This window comes from Diaphorina citri, unplaced genomic scaffold (genome assembly GCF_000475195.1).
Source record: "Diaphorina citri unplaced genomic scaffold, Diaci psyllid genome assembly version 1.1 scaffold50, whole genome shotgun sequence".
In the NCBI taxonomy this organism is placed as follows: domain Eukaryota; kingdom Metazoa; phylum Arthropoda; class Insecta; order Hemiptera; family Psyllidae; genus Diaphorina; species Diaphorina citri.
The window spans coordinates 309245-327334 of NW_007377487.1; the positions used below are offsets into that span (position 1 = coordinate 309245).

Genomic DNA, 18090 nt, shown 5'->3' on the forward strand with positions numbered 1-18090 from the left:
GATTGTAAAATTATGTATAGAAATCTTGACTTATCTCAATTCCAAATTGAAATGCTCCATTCTTCATCCTGACATTAACACATTGTGTACGAAGCATAAAAACACGAATTAGCGCTAGGTACGGAGCCCTAATTTGGGTAATTTCTGATGTGATCCATTTATGGATCACACCGGACATAGAGCACAACTATATTTTATTTTGCTGACACCAGAAGAAACTAAAACTAAGCATGATATACTGCATCAAACCACATAGAGTATAGGTCTCCAATATAATCCATTTTTGTATCATGGGCCTTAGATTGAAGGAAGTCTTGTGATACAAAAGTGGATCACACCGTACCACCAGCATAGTGACTGTGATACAAAAATGGATCACATCGTACACAATGTGCTAATATGGGTGATTTCTCAGAGGTTTGTCTGGGTCAAATAATTCTGGATCATGGGCAAATTCAACGTTTTTGAAATAGTATGGCATCTGAATTTGCCCATGATCCAGAATTATTTGACCCAGACAAACCTCTGAGAAATCACCCATATTAGCACATTGTGTACGATGTGATCCATTTTTGTATCACAGTCACTATGCTGGTGGTACGGTGTGATCCACTTTTGTATAAAATATTTACACATTAAGAGTGGAGAATCATAAAAAAAAAGTATTGTTGAGACAGCATTTTTACTTTCTGTTACATACTTTCATAAAAAAATAAAAAATAAAATAAAATAAATTAAATGATATAGCTAGGTAATATGAAAGGCTTCCTGTATCTTTCACAACCTCTGTTTACAGGTGCTGATCAGAGACGGCAGTATCCACCACTGTCCCTGCTTCAGTTGCAGAAATTCATTGACACCAACAGAATTGACCCTTCCAAACCAATAGATTTAGCTGCCTTGTGTAACACAGGCCTGTACACATTTGAACCTTTTCACAATCACTATGGGGTCAATCTCACCGATGAGGTGTAGAATAATATTATTTAAACCAGGGGTTCTTAACCTTTTAGAATTGGCGGACCACTATTGATAAACCAAAAATCTCACGGACCACTTGAGATTATGTATGTATATGCAATAAACCTGTGATGTGTCTGCCATACACTCGTCCAGTAAATGCAGAGACAAACTGAGACAACAGTTTGATATTCTTGTAATCGGGCTTGATCTTCATTTTGCACAGAATGCAGACCACTTTTTCCTTCTGAAACGGGTTCTTTAAATCTTCAGCAGGCTGAAATGGAATAAAATTAGGTCAAACATATTGATTGGTATTTAGATCTTTTCTTTTCATTTTATTACTCAACAGGAAGTGGAGCAGAGAGAGAGAGAGAACTTTCACCATAACTGTCAAAATCAACCAAACAAAAATCATCCCATTACATATTATTCTGGAGGAGTTCCTTCAATTTTTTTTTTTTTTTTTTTTTTTTATTCTTTAGTTGGGTTCTTTAAATCTTCAGCAGGCTGAAATGGAATAAAATTAGGTCAAAAAATATTGATTGGTATTTAGATCTTTTCTTTTCATTTTGTTACTCAACAGGAAGTGGAGCAGAGAGAGAGAGAGAGAAAACTTTCACCATAGGTAACTGTCAAAATCAACCAAACAAAAATCATCCCATTATATATTATTCTGGAGGAGTTCCTCCAAACAAATTCTTTTGTCATTATTCTTTAGTTTGAAAATTTTGATTAAAGTTAGCATGTTAAACAATAAAAGGACACTTGCTCTTTACATTTTTTTTTTTTTTGATCAATTGAGCTTATGCAGACTCCATAGGGGCTGGACTGAGTTCTTCAGTTCACTCCTAAAATAAGGGCAGGACTGAGGTCTTCAATTCATTTTGAATCATTAGTTACCTTATTGGAAGCTTCAGGATCTCCCAATGTGAAGTCAATCTCATATATGTGGATCAATTGAGCTTATGCAGACTCCATAAGGGCTGCACTGACTTCTTCGGTTCACTCCTAAAATAAGGGGTGGACTGAGGTCTTCAATTCATTTTGAATCATTAGTTACCTTATTGGAAGCTTCAGGATCTCCCAATGTGAAGTCAATCTCATATATGTTGTTGGTACTTTTTGATTCAAATCTTGTGCTTGATAGGTATACAGGTCTAGTCATTTGTCTAAGCCCTACAAAAATAATAGAAAGTAGATAAGGTAAGTAACAACAATAACACAACCCAAACTGAGCTTGAAATTGGAAAATAGTTGAACAAATGAAATGAGAGATTGACAACTTTCCCTTTTGTTAATCAGTTTGTTTCATGACCCAGAAAGTAGATAAGGTAAGTAACAACAATAACACAATCAAAACTGAGCTTGAAATTGGAAAATAGTTGAACAAATGAAATGAGAGATTGACAACTTTCCCTTTTGTTAATCAGTTTGTTTCATGACCCGATGAGGTGAGTTATTAATCAATAATAATACAATGGTCAAAGAGTTCAAAGACTTTTATAGTTAAAAATGTACATATTTCTACCAAGTTATAATTATGATTAGTATGTGCCTTGTAAGATGGTGTTGCAAAAACTATGAGTATGATGGTGTAGGTTCTTAATTCCAGTTACATTTCATGACCAATCTCTCAAACATTTTGTTCACTTTTGTTAAAAATTGCCAAATATGGTCAAAACCTAAAGCACATTTGCACTTTAGATTTTGAAATATTTATAACTCAAGTGGGATTTGAACCACTAAACTCTAGAAGTTCACAGTGCTAGCACCACTGAGGTTGATACCTATCATTAGTTAAGTAGACTCTATTAGTGGCGTTCCGATCCTAGCTGCCGCTGCCTGGTCGTGTGACACGGCTGCTCTATTTGGGTCGCGCTGCCCAGTCGCTCTGAGAGCAGTGTGGTCACCTGGTTGTGAGGTTTTCATGTTATTTAAAATACTATTTTTATAATAATTTGTTCGACTGGAATTTTGTAATGGAAGTTGTTCGACTCGGTCGCAATGATTGGAATGCTGCCTCTATGGCACGACCAGGCAGCTAGGATCGGAACGCAACCTTAAGAACTCCCAACCTTGGGTAGCCTTGCTCCATGGGCTCATATACCAATAAGAACTTGAGAACATAGGGAGGTACTTTACTGTTATTTGCACTTTAGGTTTTGAAATATTTATAACTCGAGTGGGATTTGAACCACCAAACTCTAGAAGTTCACAGTGCTAACACCACTGAGGTTGATACCTACCATTAGTTAAGTAGACTCTATTAGTGGCATTTCAATCCTAGCTGCCGGGTCACATGACCCGGTCGCGCGACCAAGCTGTACGACCGCTGTCTACTGCTTCCTATGTATTCTTATGAAGTACTTTCTGAACCAAGCTGCCCAGTCACTCTGAGAGCAGTGTGGTCACCTGGTCGTGAGGTTTTCATGTGATTTAAAATACTATTTTTGTAATAATTTGTTCGACTGGAATTTTGTAATGGATGTTATTTGACTCGGTCGCAATGATTGGAATGCTGCCTCTATGGCGCAACCAGGCAGCTAGGATCGGAATGCCACCTTAAGAACTCCCAACCTTGGGTAGCCTTGCTCCATGGGCTCATATACCAATAAGAACTTGAGAACATAGGGAGGTACTTTACTGTAGACAATCCCCAAATTAACTTACCATATTGGGCAATTCTCCTCATTTGAAGCATGGTTATTTGTTGGCTATGCTAGTGTGTATTGTGAAAATATAGGTGGCTCGAACTTTGCATACAAGTTAAATTGAGGACGTAGATAAAAAAGGTCCTTGGGAAGGGTTTTCAGAAATGTACGGTTCGGCCGTCATTTAAGGTTAAAATTTTGAAAAAGTCCCCAAAGAGTTCACGTTTCCCAGGACTTTAGATTTCAGGCCAACTGGCGTAAACTTAACAAAGACGCTCGTTTAATTATTTGTATCAAAAGTGTCCAAATTCATTGACACGATTAAATTCGAGAGACATGCTAATTTGGCACGTTTCCCAGGACTTTAGATTTCAGGCCAACTGGCGCAAACTTAACAAAGACGCTCGTTTAATTATTTGTATCAAAAGTGTCCAAATTCATTGACACGATTAAATTCGAGAGACATGCTAATTTGTAGGACTTTAGATTTCAGCCCAACTGGCACAAACTTAACAAAGACGCTCGTTTAATTATTTGTATCAAAAATGTCCAAATTCATTGACACGATTAAATTCGAGAGACATGCTAATTTGCTAAAATACATAAATCCCTGTAAAGTAGTGTAAAGTCTTCATTTCCTCATCTTTCTCCTTCTTACTATTCCCATCATCTTCTGTTTTCATCGTCCTTCTCCTCTTCTTCCTCTCCTCCATTTGTTTTCAATTATTTTCGTCAAGTCCCAGGGAGAAGAGATATTCTCCTGAAGGGATAGAAGGGGACAAATAGGGAGGGAGAGGTTCGCATTTTCCAAATAATTTCAGTGTACTCATTTAATATTTCCATGAAAACAGTTGTGTTATGAATTTATTTATTGTACATTGTACACGCTATGTGACAATGGGTATGTATTAGAGTAATTAGAGGACCTATATCTAGTTGATATGAGCGGAGTTAGGAGGAGCACGTTGTATGAAAAGAGGAAAGATTTTTATTTTCTTTCTTAGGGGTATGTTATATAAAATAGAGACACAATGACTTTTTCCTTACTCAGCTCTCGCGGACCACCTGAAACCTTCTCGCGGACCACTAGTGGTCCACGGACCATAGGTTAAGAATGGCTGATTTAAACCATCCAATTTAAAAATCTTATTTTTTCCTCACTTGCTTTTTGTACCTACTAGTCTTTTAATTGTTAAAAGTTATCATGTCCTTGAAGTTAGAATCTGATGTAAAAATTGTAAAATAAATACAAAACTAAGGAGTAGTTAGAACAAATACAGTATTTATTTTTCCACCTTATCACAAATAAATATTACCTTAGCATTCTCAAATATTGTTCACGGGGGATTATTTAAAATCAATCAATTTAAATTTGTCATAATTTTTACCTTTCTCTAATAAATTTTATTTTACCTTCCTTATATGTAGGTACTCGTTTTACAATCCATTATCTTTTCACCCACTTTTTAAAATTGTACATATTTAATATTATGAAAATACAAACTTGAGAATACTACCACCTATTGAAAGGAAAAAATTCTCGAGTATTTTTAATTACAATAGTTTTATTAACATAGATAATTAGATGCTAACAACTTATTAGACATAGTAAGTAGAGTTATTAAATCAATCAATTCAAATTTGTCATAATTTTTACCTCTCTCTAATAAATTTTATTTTACCTTCCTTATATGTAGGTACTCGTTTTACAATCCATTATCTTTTTACCCACTTTTTAAAATTGTACATATTTAATATTATGAAAATACAAACTTGAGAATACTACCACCTATTGAAAGGAAAAGAAATTCTCGAGTATTTTTAATTACAATAGTTTTATTAACATAGATAATTAGATGCTAACAACTTATTAGACATAGTAAGTAGAGTTATTTTAAAGTCACTCGTCACTTTTGATGGGTAGAAAAATCACCACTAGCACAATATTGTGAGCAGGTTTTTTTGTTTGATGGAAATTAATTCAAGAACAGGTACTTATGTGCCTATATCAATCTTCTCCTTTCACACTTGGCTCTTCAAATGTTTTCTAACCTTTTTTGTACAGACTCACAATATTGTGAGCAGGTTTTTTTGTTTGATGGAAATTATTTCAAGAACAGGTACTTATGTGCCTATATCAATCTTCTCCTTTCACACTTGGCTCTTCAAATGTTTTCTAACCTTTTTTGTACAGACTTTTTTCGTGCAAGAATGATCTCTCTTTAGGCAACACACAGTGACAAAAAAGCTAGTAAAAAATTGCATGGAAGTTATGGAATATAACTTCCTCTCAAAAAATAATGTAAAAAATAGGCAACACACAGTGACAAAAAAGCTAGTAAAAAATTGCATGGAAGTTATGGAATATAACTTCCTCTCAAAAAATAATGTAAAAAATCCAATAAAATTTAATACAAAGTGATAATGGTGACTTTAGATAGGTAGATACAGGTAAGAAAAAGTTCAAGAGCTAAAAAATGAAAAGAATTGCTTTAGGAACTTATAACAAAAACGGGAAAATATAAGATGTTCACTCTTATCTGAATGCTTTCATCCTAGACAAGGCAAACATGTTTTTCCTCTAATGGTGGGTCCAGACTTGTGCAATGCAACGTGCAATGCAATGAAATTCGTTAGTTTGGACGTGTTTGAGAAAGTTGCAGCAAACTTTGAATGCTTTCATCCTAGACAAGGCAAACATGTTTTTCCTCTTAGAAACAGAAAGCATAAAGAGTGACATCAAGCAAAATGATCACAGAATCAAATGAAAATAAAATTTCCGAGTTTAATTTTGAAGGGAATTAATTTTAAAATGAAACATGTAGGATAATGCTCACCTCTGTGGCCGAATAGTTAAGAGCACCAACTCTCAACCCAGAGGTGCTGGATTCGAATCTCGGCCGGGGCGGAAATTTACATTATACAGGGTGTCCCGCGAACGACTGTACAACGCTTGAGGGTTGATGTAGCACCTAAAGGGCTACCAGAAAAAGCTATCTGGACAGATGTCTCAACCCAGAGGTGCTGGATTCGAATCTCGGCCGAGGCGGAAATTTACATTATATACTAATTCAATAATATCTACTCAACAGAGTCTACAATTAATGACGTATTATTACGCATGAAAAACCTTTAAAAACATTGCACAACCAGTATAATAATTGCTGTGACGTCAACATTTTGTAAAATCTGTCAAGTTGTATTCAAGAATGCAGCCCTGAGCATCAAAATCACTTCTCATTGACTTAAGAAATAAAAAGAAAATAATAAAACATTATTTTGTATACACCGAAAAAAAAGAGTAAAAAATAAATAAAAGTATAGGAGACTAGTTTAGAATTAAAAATGTCATATCTTCATTCAAATTATTTCACTGTTTTTCATTAGTATGAAAGACATGAAAGAAATAAAGTTTCTGTCAGCATAAAATAATAATAAATAACTCAAATAACCAAGGATGGCCTATAACAGACCGTAAGCACGGACTTATAAATTTAAACGACTAAAATGTATGGCAAAAAACTCAGAAGAAAGGGACATGCGAATTTGAGAAAAGTCCCTCCTTAAATGTAAAACTTTACAATCCTAATCATAATCAGGTTTAAATCTACCTTACTATTCAAGGAGAAGAGGCCTTGCCTTTTAAACCCTACAAAATCACATATGGTTCTTGTTTCGTTTTAAACTGCTGAATCAGTTATGTTTCGTTTTATTTTAAGGAATCAGTTCTAGTTTAATTGTATTCTACTAAGTCAGTGGTATTACGTTATACTCTACTGAGTCACACAGTTCGTGGTTTTCGTTATGTTCTATTGGACTCCAAGTGGTTTAAATCTACCTTACTATTCAAGGAGAAGAGGCCTTGTCTTTTAAACCCTACAAAATCACATGGGTTCTTGTTCTTGTTTCGTTTTAAACTACTGAATCAGTTATGTTTCGTTTTATTTTAAGGAATCAGTTCTAGTATTCTACTAAGTCAGTGGTATTACGTTATACTCGACTGAGTCACACAGTTCGTGGTTTTCGTTATGCTCTATTGGACTCCAAGTTGTTTCGTAATATTTTAGCGAATACGTTTTTTTGTTTCGTTACATTCTACTGAGTCTACTGAATCAGTTGTGTTTCGTTATATCCTAACGAATCCGTTTTTGTTTTGTTATACTCTTACTGAATCGCACAGTTCTTGTGTTTCGTTATATGTATTCTAATCTAACGAATCGGTTACTCTAACGAATCCGTTGTCCGTTTCGTTCTACTCTCTACTGGATGACACAGTTCTTGTTTCTCTGTCCTATTCCAGCACGACTCACGTCTCTCTCTATCTCATCATCATCTTCTATAGCACGCTCCTGAGAGTCTAAATGATGCACCAGTTCATCTCGCTTGTTCACAATGTTCACCAGTTCGGATAGGAGCAGGCTTTCTCGCTTCTTCTGGTCCTCGGTCTTTTGCCATTCTAAAAACGAAAGTAGAAAATATGTATGTTGTCAGGACATTGATCATTAGGTCATTTTCCTACGCGCATCCCAACATAGGTATTTCTTCAATGGAACTGCTGGCTTCCAAGGCTGGACAAGAATTTAGTTGTGCTTAGTTCATGGGAGAGTTAAGGGAATATAAAGGACAGGAGATTTTTTTTTTAAGAGGTTTGACAGAGGGAACTGTAACTGCTATGGTCTTATCGTCCTGAAATCGAAGAGAGAAGGAAGACAGGATATTCTCGCTTCTTCTGGTCCTCGGTCTTTTGCCATTCTGGAAACGAAAGTAGAAAATATGTATGTTGTCAGGACATTGATCATTAGGTCATTTTCCTACGCGCGTCACAACATATTTCTTCAATGGAACTGCTGGCTTCCAAGGTTGGACAGGAATTTAGTTGTGCTTAGTTCATGGGAGAGTTAAGGGAATATAAAGGGCAGGAGAATTTTTGATACCTATGTATTCTAAGAAGATTTTGGGATAGATAGCCGTGCCCCGTGAGAAGTCGGAAATGAGCGACAGATGCTTTCCTAGGTAAATTTGGAATGAAGGCCGGTTTTTTTTTTTTTTACAAGTGCCTAGCATTTCTGGAAAATATGAAATATCTTGAATTGAAAAAAAAAGGAGTTTTCAACGTTTTCAACATAAGGTGTATTTTCCCTTCGGAATCAGAACCGAACCCGGTGCGGTGGCAAGTTGTATTGGAATTCCCATAGTTTAGTAAAGGCGCCATTACAATGTACAAAAGGGAACAGGTTTCGTTTACGTGAGGAAAATACACCTACTTGTATTTAAATGTTCGTCACAACTTCAGTAGTGAAGTAGTTAACGCGTTGAACTCTGGGATTTGGAAGTTCGTGATTTGGGGGCACGGTTGGTCCAGTGGTAACGCGTTTGCTTGCCATGCAGAAGGTCCCGGGTTCGAATCCCACCATCGACAAAAATTTGTATTACTGATTCTGACTGGCCAAGCAGTCAAGCACTGATAGTTCTCCACACCAGAATATTTGTTCTTACTTTAACGGACACCAATCACTCTCAGTAGTCTCAGTTCAAGAAGAAATAAGAAAAGAGAAAATTTGTGGAAAAATTTCGCATTCACTACACAAAAAAGAAAATCTGAAGAAATTTAAAATTTCGCGGTTACAAAAAAATGGCTACCCCTGGAAGGAGGGGAAGCAAGAGTCGACTCACTTCTCCTTCAAGAAGAAAAGAGAAGATTTGTGGAAAAATTTTGCATTCACTACACAAAAATGAAAATCTGAAGAAATTTAAAATTTCGCGGTTACAAAAAAATGGCTACCCCTGGAAGGAGGGGAAGCAAGAGTCGACTCACTTCTCCTTCTTAACCGAAGAGTTGTCTCATAGTAAGGGGCAGTTGCACGAAAAGGTTATACACAGGACTAATTTTATTTTTCAAGCTTAGCCTAGCCCTGTGAAGACCGAAACCGGACTCACCGAGGTCTTCGATTTATTTTCCCATCTGACACATGGGAGACAGAAATCTTCATCATAATGCCACTGTCACTTTCTTGTTAGTATTTCAAGTAGGCTCACCCTTCAACACAAGTCCAAGTTCCTTTTAATAGTTTTACAAGAATGATATCTACTTAACAATATAAGACAAGTCAAATTGTTAGTAAACCTAAATAATTTGTCTCATGTATTAATTTATTTGCTAAAACAATAAAATTTTAATACAGTATTTTGTGCTTGTTCTAAAAGAAATAGAAGAATTTATCAAATAAAGTGGAACAATGCCAAAATAAATAGAACATAAAAAAGGAGGCATTATCTTTGTCCTGTTTTATCAACAAAACTTAGGTATCCAATGAAAATATTCAGATGAAATAAGATATCTTTCAAAATATTAAATACCTACTTGCCCAGTGCTGAACTGGCAAGGGAGTAAAGCCATAGCATGCCAAACACCCTTACACCCTGTGGTACAAGTGCAATAATATATCTGTGTGATATCATCAAGCATTTTCAAAACATTCCATCATCATGCAGTTGAGAACAATAAAACTTAGTCGACAGCACTGTTTGATTTTTCCAAGCCCATCTTCAGTTGGTTTCTCCTCTTCACATCCCAGTTGTAAACTCTCGCCATGTTCACCTCCGTTGTTGTAAATTGATCTCTCAAGAAGTCCAGGTCATGTTCAATGTAGCTTAGATTTTTCTTTGCGGCTTCGATATTTTTTTGAACTAATGCAGTGGCATCTGTCAGGTTGTATTCCAACATTACATTGGCTCCCAGCCAGAGGCAGACTTTATCTGTAGGAGGTATAGATGAATTTTTCTTTGCGGCTTCGATATTTTTTTGGACTAATGCAGTGGCATCTGTCAGGTTGTATTCCAACATTACATTGGCTCCCAGCCAGAGGCAGACTTTATCTGTAGGAGGTATAGATGTCCAGTTACAAGTTGTTTAGAGATATATATTTTACATATTCATGTACCTACAAATTCCTGAAGCCAAAACAGATGTTGCTCTGAAAATCCAATGATGAATTTAGTACAGGCAACCATTAACCATGCAAGCAGAAATAAATGAGAAAATGATTTTTTTTATTCAGCTTGTACTAATTAATTAAAACTTCATTTGGTACTTACAGGGTGCTGACAATTTCAAAGCCAAAATAAATATTGAAGTACAATGGACATCAGAACCTGTTATTGCAGCTATTGAGAGGAATGGTGGGACCATCACAACAGCTTTCTATGACAAACATTCATTGTATGCCTTGAAAAATCCTGAAGTGTTTTTCTCAAGAGGTAGTCAAAATATTTTTTTTTTTCTCTCCATCCAATTTATGCTTATTAAGCAGGGTTAAAGTTAAAACCACCTTCACTGGAATCTAGATAGACTTTTAGCTGCTAATCCCAAGGTTATATCAGACTTTCCTCTCTCAGCTTTTCACTGGAATTTTAACCAGTTAAATTTCCAACACAAGGCTTATGGTTGTCCCACATTAGCTATCACTGCTATCGTGCTATCAGTAATTTTGCCCTAGATGGTCAATCTTCCAGATACCAACCAAGTGTTACGTGCTTAACTTTTAAGTGATTTGTGAGGAACTGGTGCCCTATAGCCTATAGCTGTTGTCTAAAAAAAAAAAAAAATATTCAATGTATTCTATATTTCCTCTTGTTTTCCTCTGTTCTCAGGAGAAGCCATTCCTCTGAGGTTTCAGCCTCCCCAAGATGCCATCCTGTACTATTCAAACCCAGAGTCCCGTGGCTACCTAGCGGATCCAGAACAGATATCTTGGCAAAGATTTGCCCTCGCTCAGAAATACGGATACACGTTGCCTGAAATCGAGAAAGATCCCGACTTTGAAATGTTATCCATGAGGAAAGATCCCAGACAAGTCTTCTATGGTCTCGAGCCTGGTTGGGTTGTAAACGTTATTGATAAAATGATTTTGAAACCCAAGGATCCAGAACTCATTGAATATTACAAGTCTTAAGAGATTTACCTCATCTAGGATGTGTCAATGGTTTTCTATAAGAGTGCAATCTTGAGCTAGAATCTAGAGGACTCGACCTCGACACGAGTCAAATTCGTTTTGTTCAAGCTGTAACACATCCAGTTTCCCCATAGCTAACGCGTATTTTCCTTTCGAAATTTTCATGGTGGAAAATAGGGAATTGGAACATTGCCTGGCATTGTACCATTACCGCCTGAAAATTACTGTGAAAAGAAAATACTAATTTATGTGGTTAAACAGGCTTCAGGTTTACTATACTCACCTCGCGAGCATGTACGCGAAAATTTACTCGCGAGTATGACTTGCAAGTATCTGCTTTTGAACACGAATCACATCGTTTGAAATCCAGCTTTATATTAATGTATTCGAGTTTGCCTATAGTAAGGAGAGGATTATATAGGTATCATGATATCTTGGAACTAGTGAATAAAGTGCTCATTTTGTAGGTGAATTATATTAGGTACTTTTTTATGTTACCTAGTATTTCTAATTTTAATAAAATTCATGTCAAAGTCAAACATTATCTAGGTGCCTACATGAGTTTTGATTTCACTCCTTTCTCTTCTTGTCTCTAGGTTGGAGGAGAGGCTGTGGAAGTAAGAAAACTCAAATTAATGATGAATTATTATTTTATGAAGAGGTTTGACAGAGGGGACCTCTAAAGGAAGTCCTGAAATCGAAGTAGTGAGAATATGAAGAGGAGAAATCTAGAAAATTACGAAAACAATTTTTTTTCTTTACAAGAGGTTTGATAGAAGGAACTGTAACTGTCAAGGTCTTATCGTCCCGGAATCGACGAAAAGGATGACAGGATGGAAGAAAGCCAACCGTTCCGAGAACGAATCTGTTAGGATAAAATTCGCCCCAAGCGGGAATCAAATCTGCGGCGTAGAGGTTACAGGTATAGATGCTTTCATGTAGAGGTGATTGGATAGTAGAAACTGAGTATCAAATGCATTGTCATTTTCCTGCAAGGCAGAAGAGAAAGGACTAGTTATTTCTTAAACTATAGGTATCCTGGAGTGTGTAAGAATTCTACAAGACACATCACTGATAGAGATGTGGAAAAAAAAAAAAAAAAAAAAAAAAAAAAAAAAAAAAAAAAAAAGTTTCCCCAAAGCTAACGCGTATTTTCCTTTCGAAATTTTTCATGGTGGAAAATAGGGAATTGGAACATTGCCTGGCATTGTACCATTACCGCCTGAAAATTATTGTGAAAAGAAAATACCTACTAATCTATGTGGTTAAACAGGCTTCAGGTTTACTATACTCACCTCGCGAGCATGTACGCGAAAATTTACTCGCCAGTATGACTTGCAAGTATCTGCTTTCGAACACGAATCACGTCGTTTGAAATCCAGCTTTATATTATTGTATTCGAGTTTGCCTATAGTAAGGAGAGGATTATGGGTATCATGATATCTTGTAACTAGTGAATAAAGTGCTCATTTTGTAGGTGAATTATATTAGGTACTTTTTCAAGTACTTTTTTTTATGTTACTTAGTATTTCTAATTTTAATAAAATTCATGTCAAAGTCAAACATTACCTAGGTACCTACATGAGTTTTGATTTCTTCACTCCTTTCTCTTCTTGTCTCTAGGTTGGAGGAGAGGCTGTGGAAGTAAAAAACTCAAATTAATGATAAATTAATATTTTGAAGAGGTTTGACAGAGGGAACCTCAAAAGGAAGTCCTGAAATCGAAGTAGTGAGAATATGAAGAGGAGAAATCTAGAAAATTAGGTACGAAAACATTTTTTTTTGTTTTTTTCTTTACAAGAGGTTTGATAGAAGGAACTGTAAGTTCAATGGTCTTATCGTCCCGAAATCGACGAAAAGGATGACAAAATGGAAGAAAGCCAACCGTTCCGAGAACGAATCTGTTAGGATAAAATTCGCCCCAAGCGGGAATCAAATCTGCGGCGTAGAGGTTACAAGGCAGATGCACTACCAACCAAGCTAACTAGGCATTTAATACGAGAACAAATCTCATGTTTTTGAAAAAAAAAAAAAAAAAAAAAATGCCCCCACAAAAAACCAAACCCACACAAAACCCCCAAAAGAGACAATGAATATTCCATAAATTTGTATTTATTGTGTTCCTCATCTAGTTTCTTCAGTACAACTTCAATTCGATCATTTTCTGGCAGTGACATGTACTTATCAACATCATCCACAAACACAGCTTCTGGAATACCTCCATATGATTTTACCTTTTTATCGGAAGGTTCATCTGCCATTATGCCTGTGAAGTAGAAATGTAATGCTGTTATTTGGAATATTTACTCTAACTAGTTTTCCCATTACACAAGTCCTGGGCCTTAACAGGCCTTTTATGAACCGAGTTCTTCAGTTTACTGAACCACTAATACTATGTGTAAATACAATTTGGTTGGGGTTTTGTGACACTTTGTAGGTGTCTACTGAGCCTAGAAATGGCCCCAAAAGAAGATGGGTTCAGAAAGGATCAATTGGTATGAATAGAATAGAATTCACCTTAGTTATCTTTCTGGAATAGGGCTGGTTTTGTCTGGTAGAGGAGGAATAGGACTAGGTTGGACTAGTGTCTAATTAACACACTGTTCTAGTAACATGGCATGGTAGTACAAATGAGTAGGTAGGTCTTCTCACCTGGATAGCAACTGTGGTTTCTTGATGGTTAACAGTGTTCTTAGCACTGGACTAGACTTTGGCCTGTGGAAAAGCTGGGTTGTAAACGTATGAAATTTCTTCTTTACAGACAATATCCTCAAAATTAGTAGGATTTGTAGCATAAATTTTAAAAATTGAAAAGTCAAGGAAAGAAAAAACAAAAAACCAGGGACCGCAACAAAACAAAAGTTTTTTTTTTTTTCAAAACTGGACACTTGTGAAGCTAGCAAATTTTGATACAACTTCCCCTTGAAATCAAACGATGGTCTGTGGCTAGTGGGCTGTGCTAGAAATATATTTTTTTGAGCGGGACTATTCAAACGTTATCAATTTTGAAAAGAAAAGTAGAGGAAAAGGAAAATCTTGTAAAAATCCTAAAATTTTACAGGCGTTTCTTGTTTTTCCTCTATTTTCTATTCGTTTTCTTTTCTCATAGTACACAGTGTACTGATTAGTGAATTGCTTTTATTTTTCAGTCCCCACACAAGTATAGCAATAGTATTTGAAGTACATCCTGATAGCAAAAGCAAAATGTCATTTGTCAACAAACTTGGGGATGATGCATTGAAGATTTTGAGAAACTTGCCTAGACTATCACTGGGAAATCTAAGACAAAAAAGTTATCTACCGGAACAGGTGATTTACGAAGGAAAAACTATGGAAAAACTCCTACAACAGCCCCCCAATGTCGATAAGTTGACGATGTAAACGCGGCTTTGTTTGAGTCGGCTCAAAACATTCCAGATTATTGATTAGCGAGAAGCGGGAATTTTTGAAAAGTGATGAGTTCAAAAAGTCTTTGGTGGAAGGAGGATTTTCTTCCCAGTTCCCAGTTCTGAAAAGGATAAACTACTTGATCCAGCTAAGTATTGTAGATTATACATACAGATCTTAAAAAATTTCTCTGTTCATGTGCTTATCTCTGATTCATACAATCTCACCAGCATTGTAAAAGTAGATAACAAAATATTCATTATCAATTTGAGATCTGACTGATTAGTCATTCTTGCTTGTGATAACTGAAACCACCTAACTTGCATAACTTTTCAATGCAAGGAGAGTTCAGTGTCAACATAAAAATAAAGTAGAAAATATTGTGTCTCACCAAGTATTCACTGTGAACACCATCACAAAACACTATTGTCAAGATGCTATGAAGAAATCTATTTGGTGATTAATTATTAATCTAATTTAAAATAATGGTATCAAATCTGAGTAATGTGACATCCAAAGCATTGACAAAACATGAGACAGATCAGTCTAATGATGTAGGGTGTTGATAAGTGCAAGCTTAGATTTCAAAGAGGCCACAGTTTCTTGCCGGAAATCGATATTAAATGGAGCATTGCCAGCCTAGTTAGCTTAGTTGGTAGTGCGTCTGCCTTGTAAGCGCTAGGCCGCGGGTTCGATTCCCGCCCTCAAACTTTCCCTTCAGATGAATTCCCCAAGTTATCTGTATTGCATGAAGTTCACTACATACTTCTGAGAGGCTAGGTACATTGTCTTCTTGTCAATAAGGTTTCTTGGTCTGTGGCTTGTTCCAAACCCTTTATTAAAAGCCTAATTCTCAGGTTCTCATTTTCAACATAGCAGTTATTTCTAGAAACAGCCAGCCTAGTTAGCTTAGTTGGTAGTGCATCTGCCTTGTAAGCGCTAGGCCGCGGGTTTGATTCCCGCCTGGGGCGGATTTTATCCTGATGGGATAAGGTTCGTTCTCGGAACGGCTGGCTTTTTCCTTATCTTGTCTTCCTTCTCTCTTCGATTTCGGGACGATAAGACCATAGCAGTTCTTAACCGAAGAGTAGTCTCATTGTAAGGGGCAGTTGCACGAAAAGATTATACACAGGACTAATTTTTTCAAGCTTAGCCTAGCCGTGTGTATGACCGAAACCGGACTCACAGAGGTCTCCGATTTATTTTCCCATCTGACACATGGGAGACAGAAATCTTTATCATAATGCCATTATCACTTTCTTGTTAGTATTTCAAGTAGGCTCACCCTTCAACACAAGTCCAAGTTCCTTTTAATAGTTTTACAAGAATGATATCTACTTAACAGTATAAGACAAGTCAAATTGTTAGTAAACCTAAATAATTTGTCTCATGTATTAATTTATATGGTAAAACTTTAATACAGTATTTTGTGCTTGTTCTAAAAGAAATAGAAGAAATTATCAAATAAAGTGGAACAATGCCAAAATAAATAGAACATAAAAAAGGGGGCATTATCTTTGTCCTGTTTTATCAACAAAACTTAGGTACCCAATGAAAATATTCAGATGAAATAAGATATCTTTCAAAATATTAAATACCTACTTGCCCAGTGCTGAACTGGCAAGGGAGTAAAGCCTGTGTATTGTCAAGCCTTCTCTTCTGATATCTTGTGTTCTTGTGAAAATGACAGTACTGATTCTGACTGGCCAAGCAGTCAAGCACTGATAGTTCTCCACACCAGAATATTTGTTCTTACTTTAACGGACACCAATCACTCTGCGAGAGCAGCTGGTACTTACCGGTAAAGTGTGCTCTGAGCTGGTACAGATAGGTCATGACAGCTAGTTTGTCTGGTACAGCTAGGAGATCCATATCCGCTGGTTCTTCAACACGGGATATACCGAGAGCAGCTAGTACTTACCGGTAAAGTGTGCTCTGAGCTGGTACAGATAGGTCATGACAGCTAGTTTGTCTGGTACAGCTAGAAGATCCATATCCGCTGGTTCTATAACACGCGATATACCCAGAGCTTCACCAGCATCGAATGCTATCTTGTTATTACCGCGGATATCATGAGGGGAGAGAGACTCGAAATCCCTGAAAATAGGTAAAAGGATCTCAATGAATTTTTTTGTGGTGAAGCTGAGAGCCAAATTAAATTTTCGTGAATATCAGAACTCATAACATTACAAAGTATTTTTTTTCCATAAAAAAGTCTCCTTTAGTAATTTTCTTTTTACTTTGATAATGCTGTCCCAGGTGGCAAATCGATTAAAGTAGCTACTTGGTTGTCCTCACGAAGCTGAATACATCTATATTCCAAATACAGAGCGGAGAAAATCGACCGGGAGAATAAGAGAAAATGTTGCTGTTATCTAATGCTTGAGACTGACGATTAAGGTATAAAGTAGAACCTCGGTTATTTCAACTCCAAAATCAGTTCAAAATAGGGTATTTATTAACTCCATTTTGTTCTTTTTTGTAACTAAATTTTGCCCCCTTTTTTCATTGTTTTATACGGACTTTCAATTATTTCAACTACCCTCGGTCCCAATTAGTTGAAGTAATCGAGGTTCTACTGTACTCGCGTTTTGGTCTTTTTTTCCCATGTAAAAAAAAGCCAATAGCCTATGGGGATGAGAATCTTCGGGAAAAAAGAGCATTATGTGTTAAGAGCATGCTTGCTAAACTAAATCCAAAATCGTTCCGTTAAAACATAGAACTAGTTTCATAATTCTTATTTTCCCTATGTCTAAAAGATCACAATTGATAAGTTACTGAATTACACAGTTCTTGTTTCGTTATATTCAAACGAATCCGTTGTCCGTTTCGTTCTACTCTCTACTGGATGACACAGTTCTTGTTTCTCTGTCCTATTCCAGCCCGACTCACGTCTCTCTCTATCTCATCATCATCTTCTATAGCACGCTCCTGAGAGTCTAGATGATGCACCAGTTCATCTCGCTTGTTCAGTTTTGTTATACTCTTACTGAATCACACAGTTCTTGTGTTTCGTTATATGTATTCTAATCTAACGAATCGGTTACTCTAACGAATCCGTTGTTTGTTTCGTTCTACTCTCTACTGGATGACACAGTTCTTGTTTCTCTGTCCTATTCCAGCCCGACTCACGTCTC

The 18090-nt window shown here is 36.4% G+C and overlaps 2 protein-coding genes across 2 annotated transcripts in view; both read right to left on the minus strand.

The window, feature by feature from the left end:
• Positions 1-108: 108 nt before the first annotated feature.
• On the minus strand, positions 109-16734 carry LOC103515908 (28S ribosomal protein S18c, mitochondrial). The gene is made up of 5 exons (XM_017446827.2): positions 16600-16734; positions 3634-3696; positions 2024-2139; positions 1087-1237; positions 109-525 (listed from the first exon to the last, which is right to left on the minus strand). Exons 2-5 carry the CDS (start codon positions 3662-3664, stop codon positions 395-397), a joined length of 429 nt encoding a protein of 142 aa, XP_017302316.1. The 5' UTR covers positions 3665-3696; positions 16600-16734; the 3' UTR covers positions 109-394.
• LOC103515919 (EH domain-binding protein 1-like) overlaps positions 7476-18090 on the minus strand; it is a 38893-nt gene continuing 28278 nt past the window's right edge. The window contains 1 exon segment of the mRNA XM_026828138.1: positions 7476-8070. Coding sequence (XP_026683939.1) covers positions 7874-8070 — 197 coding nt within the window. The 3' untranslated portion in view covers positions 7476-7873.

Coding starts and splice junctions, on each gene's coding strand:
- LOC103515908 (XM_017446827.2), bottom strand. CDS start 3,664: ATGCTTCAAATGAGGAGAATTGCCCAATATG. Junction 2,140..3,633: donor GAGGAGAATTGCCCAATATG/GTAAGTTAATTT, acceptor TTATTTTTGTAG/GGCTTAGACAAATGACTAGA. Junction 526..1,086: donor GTATGGCAGACACATCACAG/GTTTATTGCATA, acceptor GTGATTTCTCAG/AGGTTTGTCTGGGTCAAATA.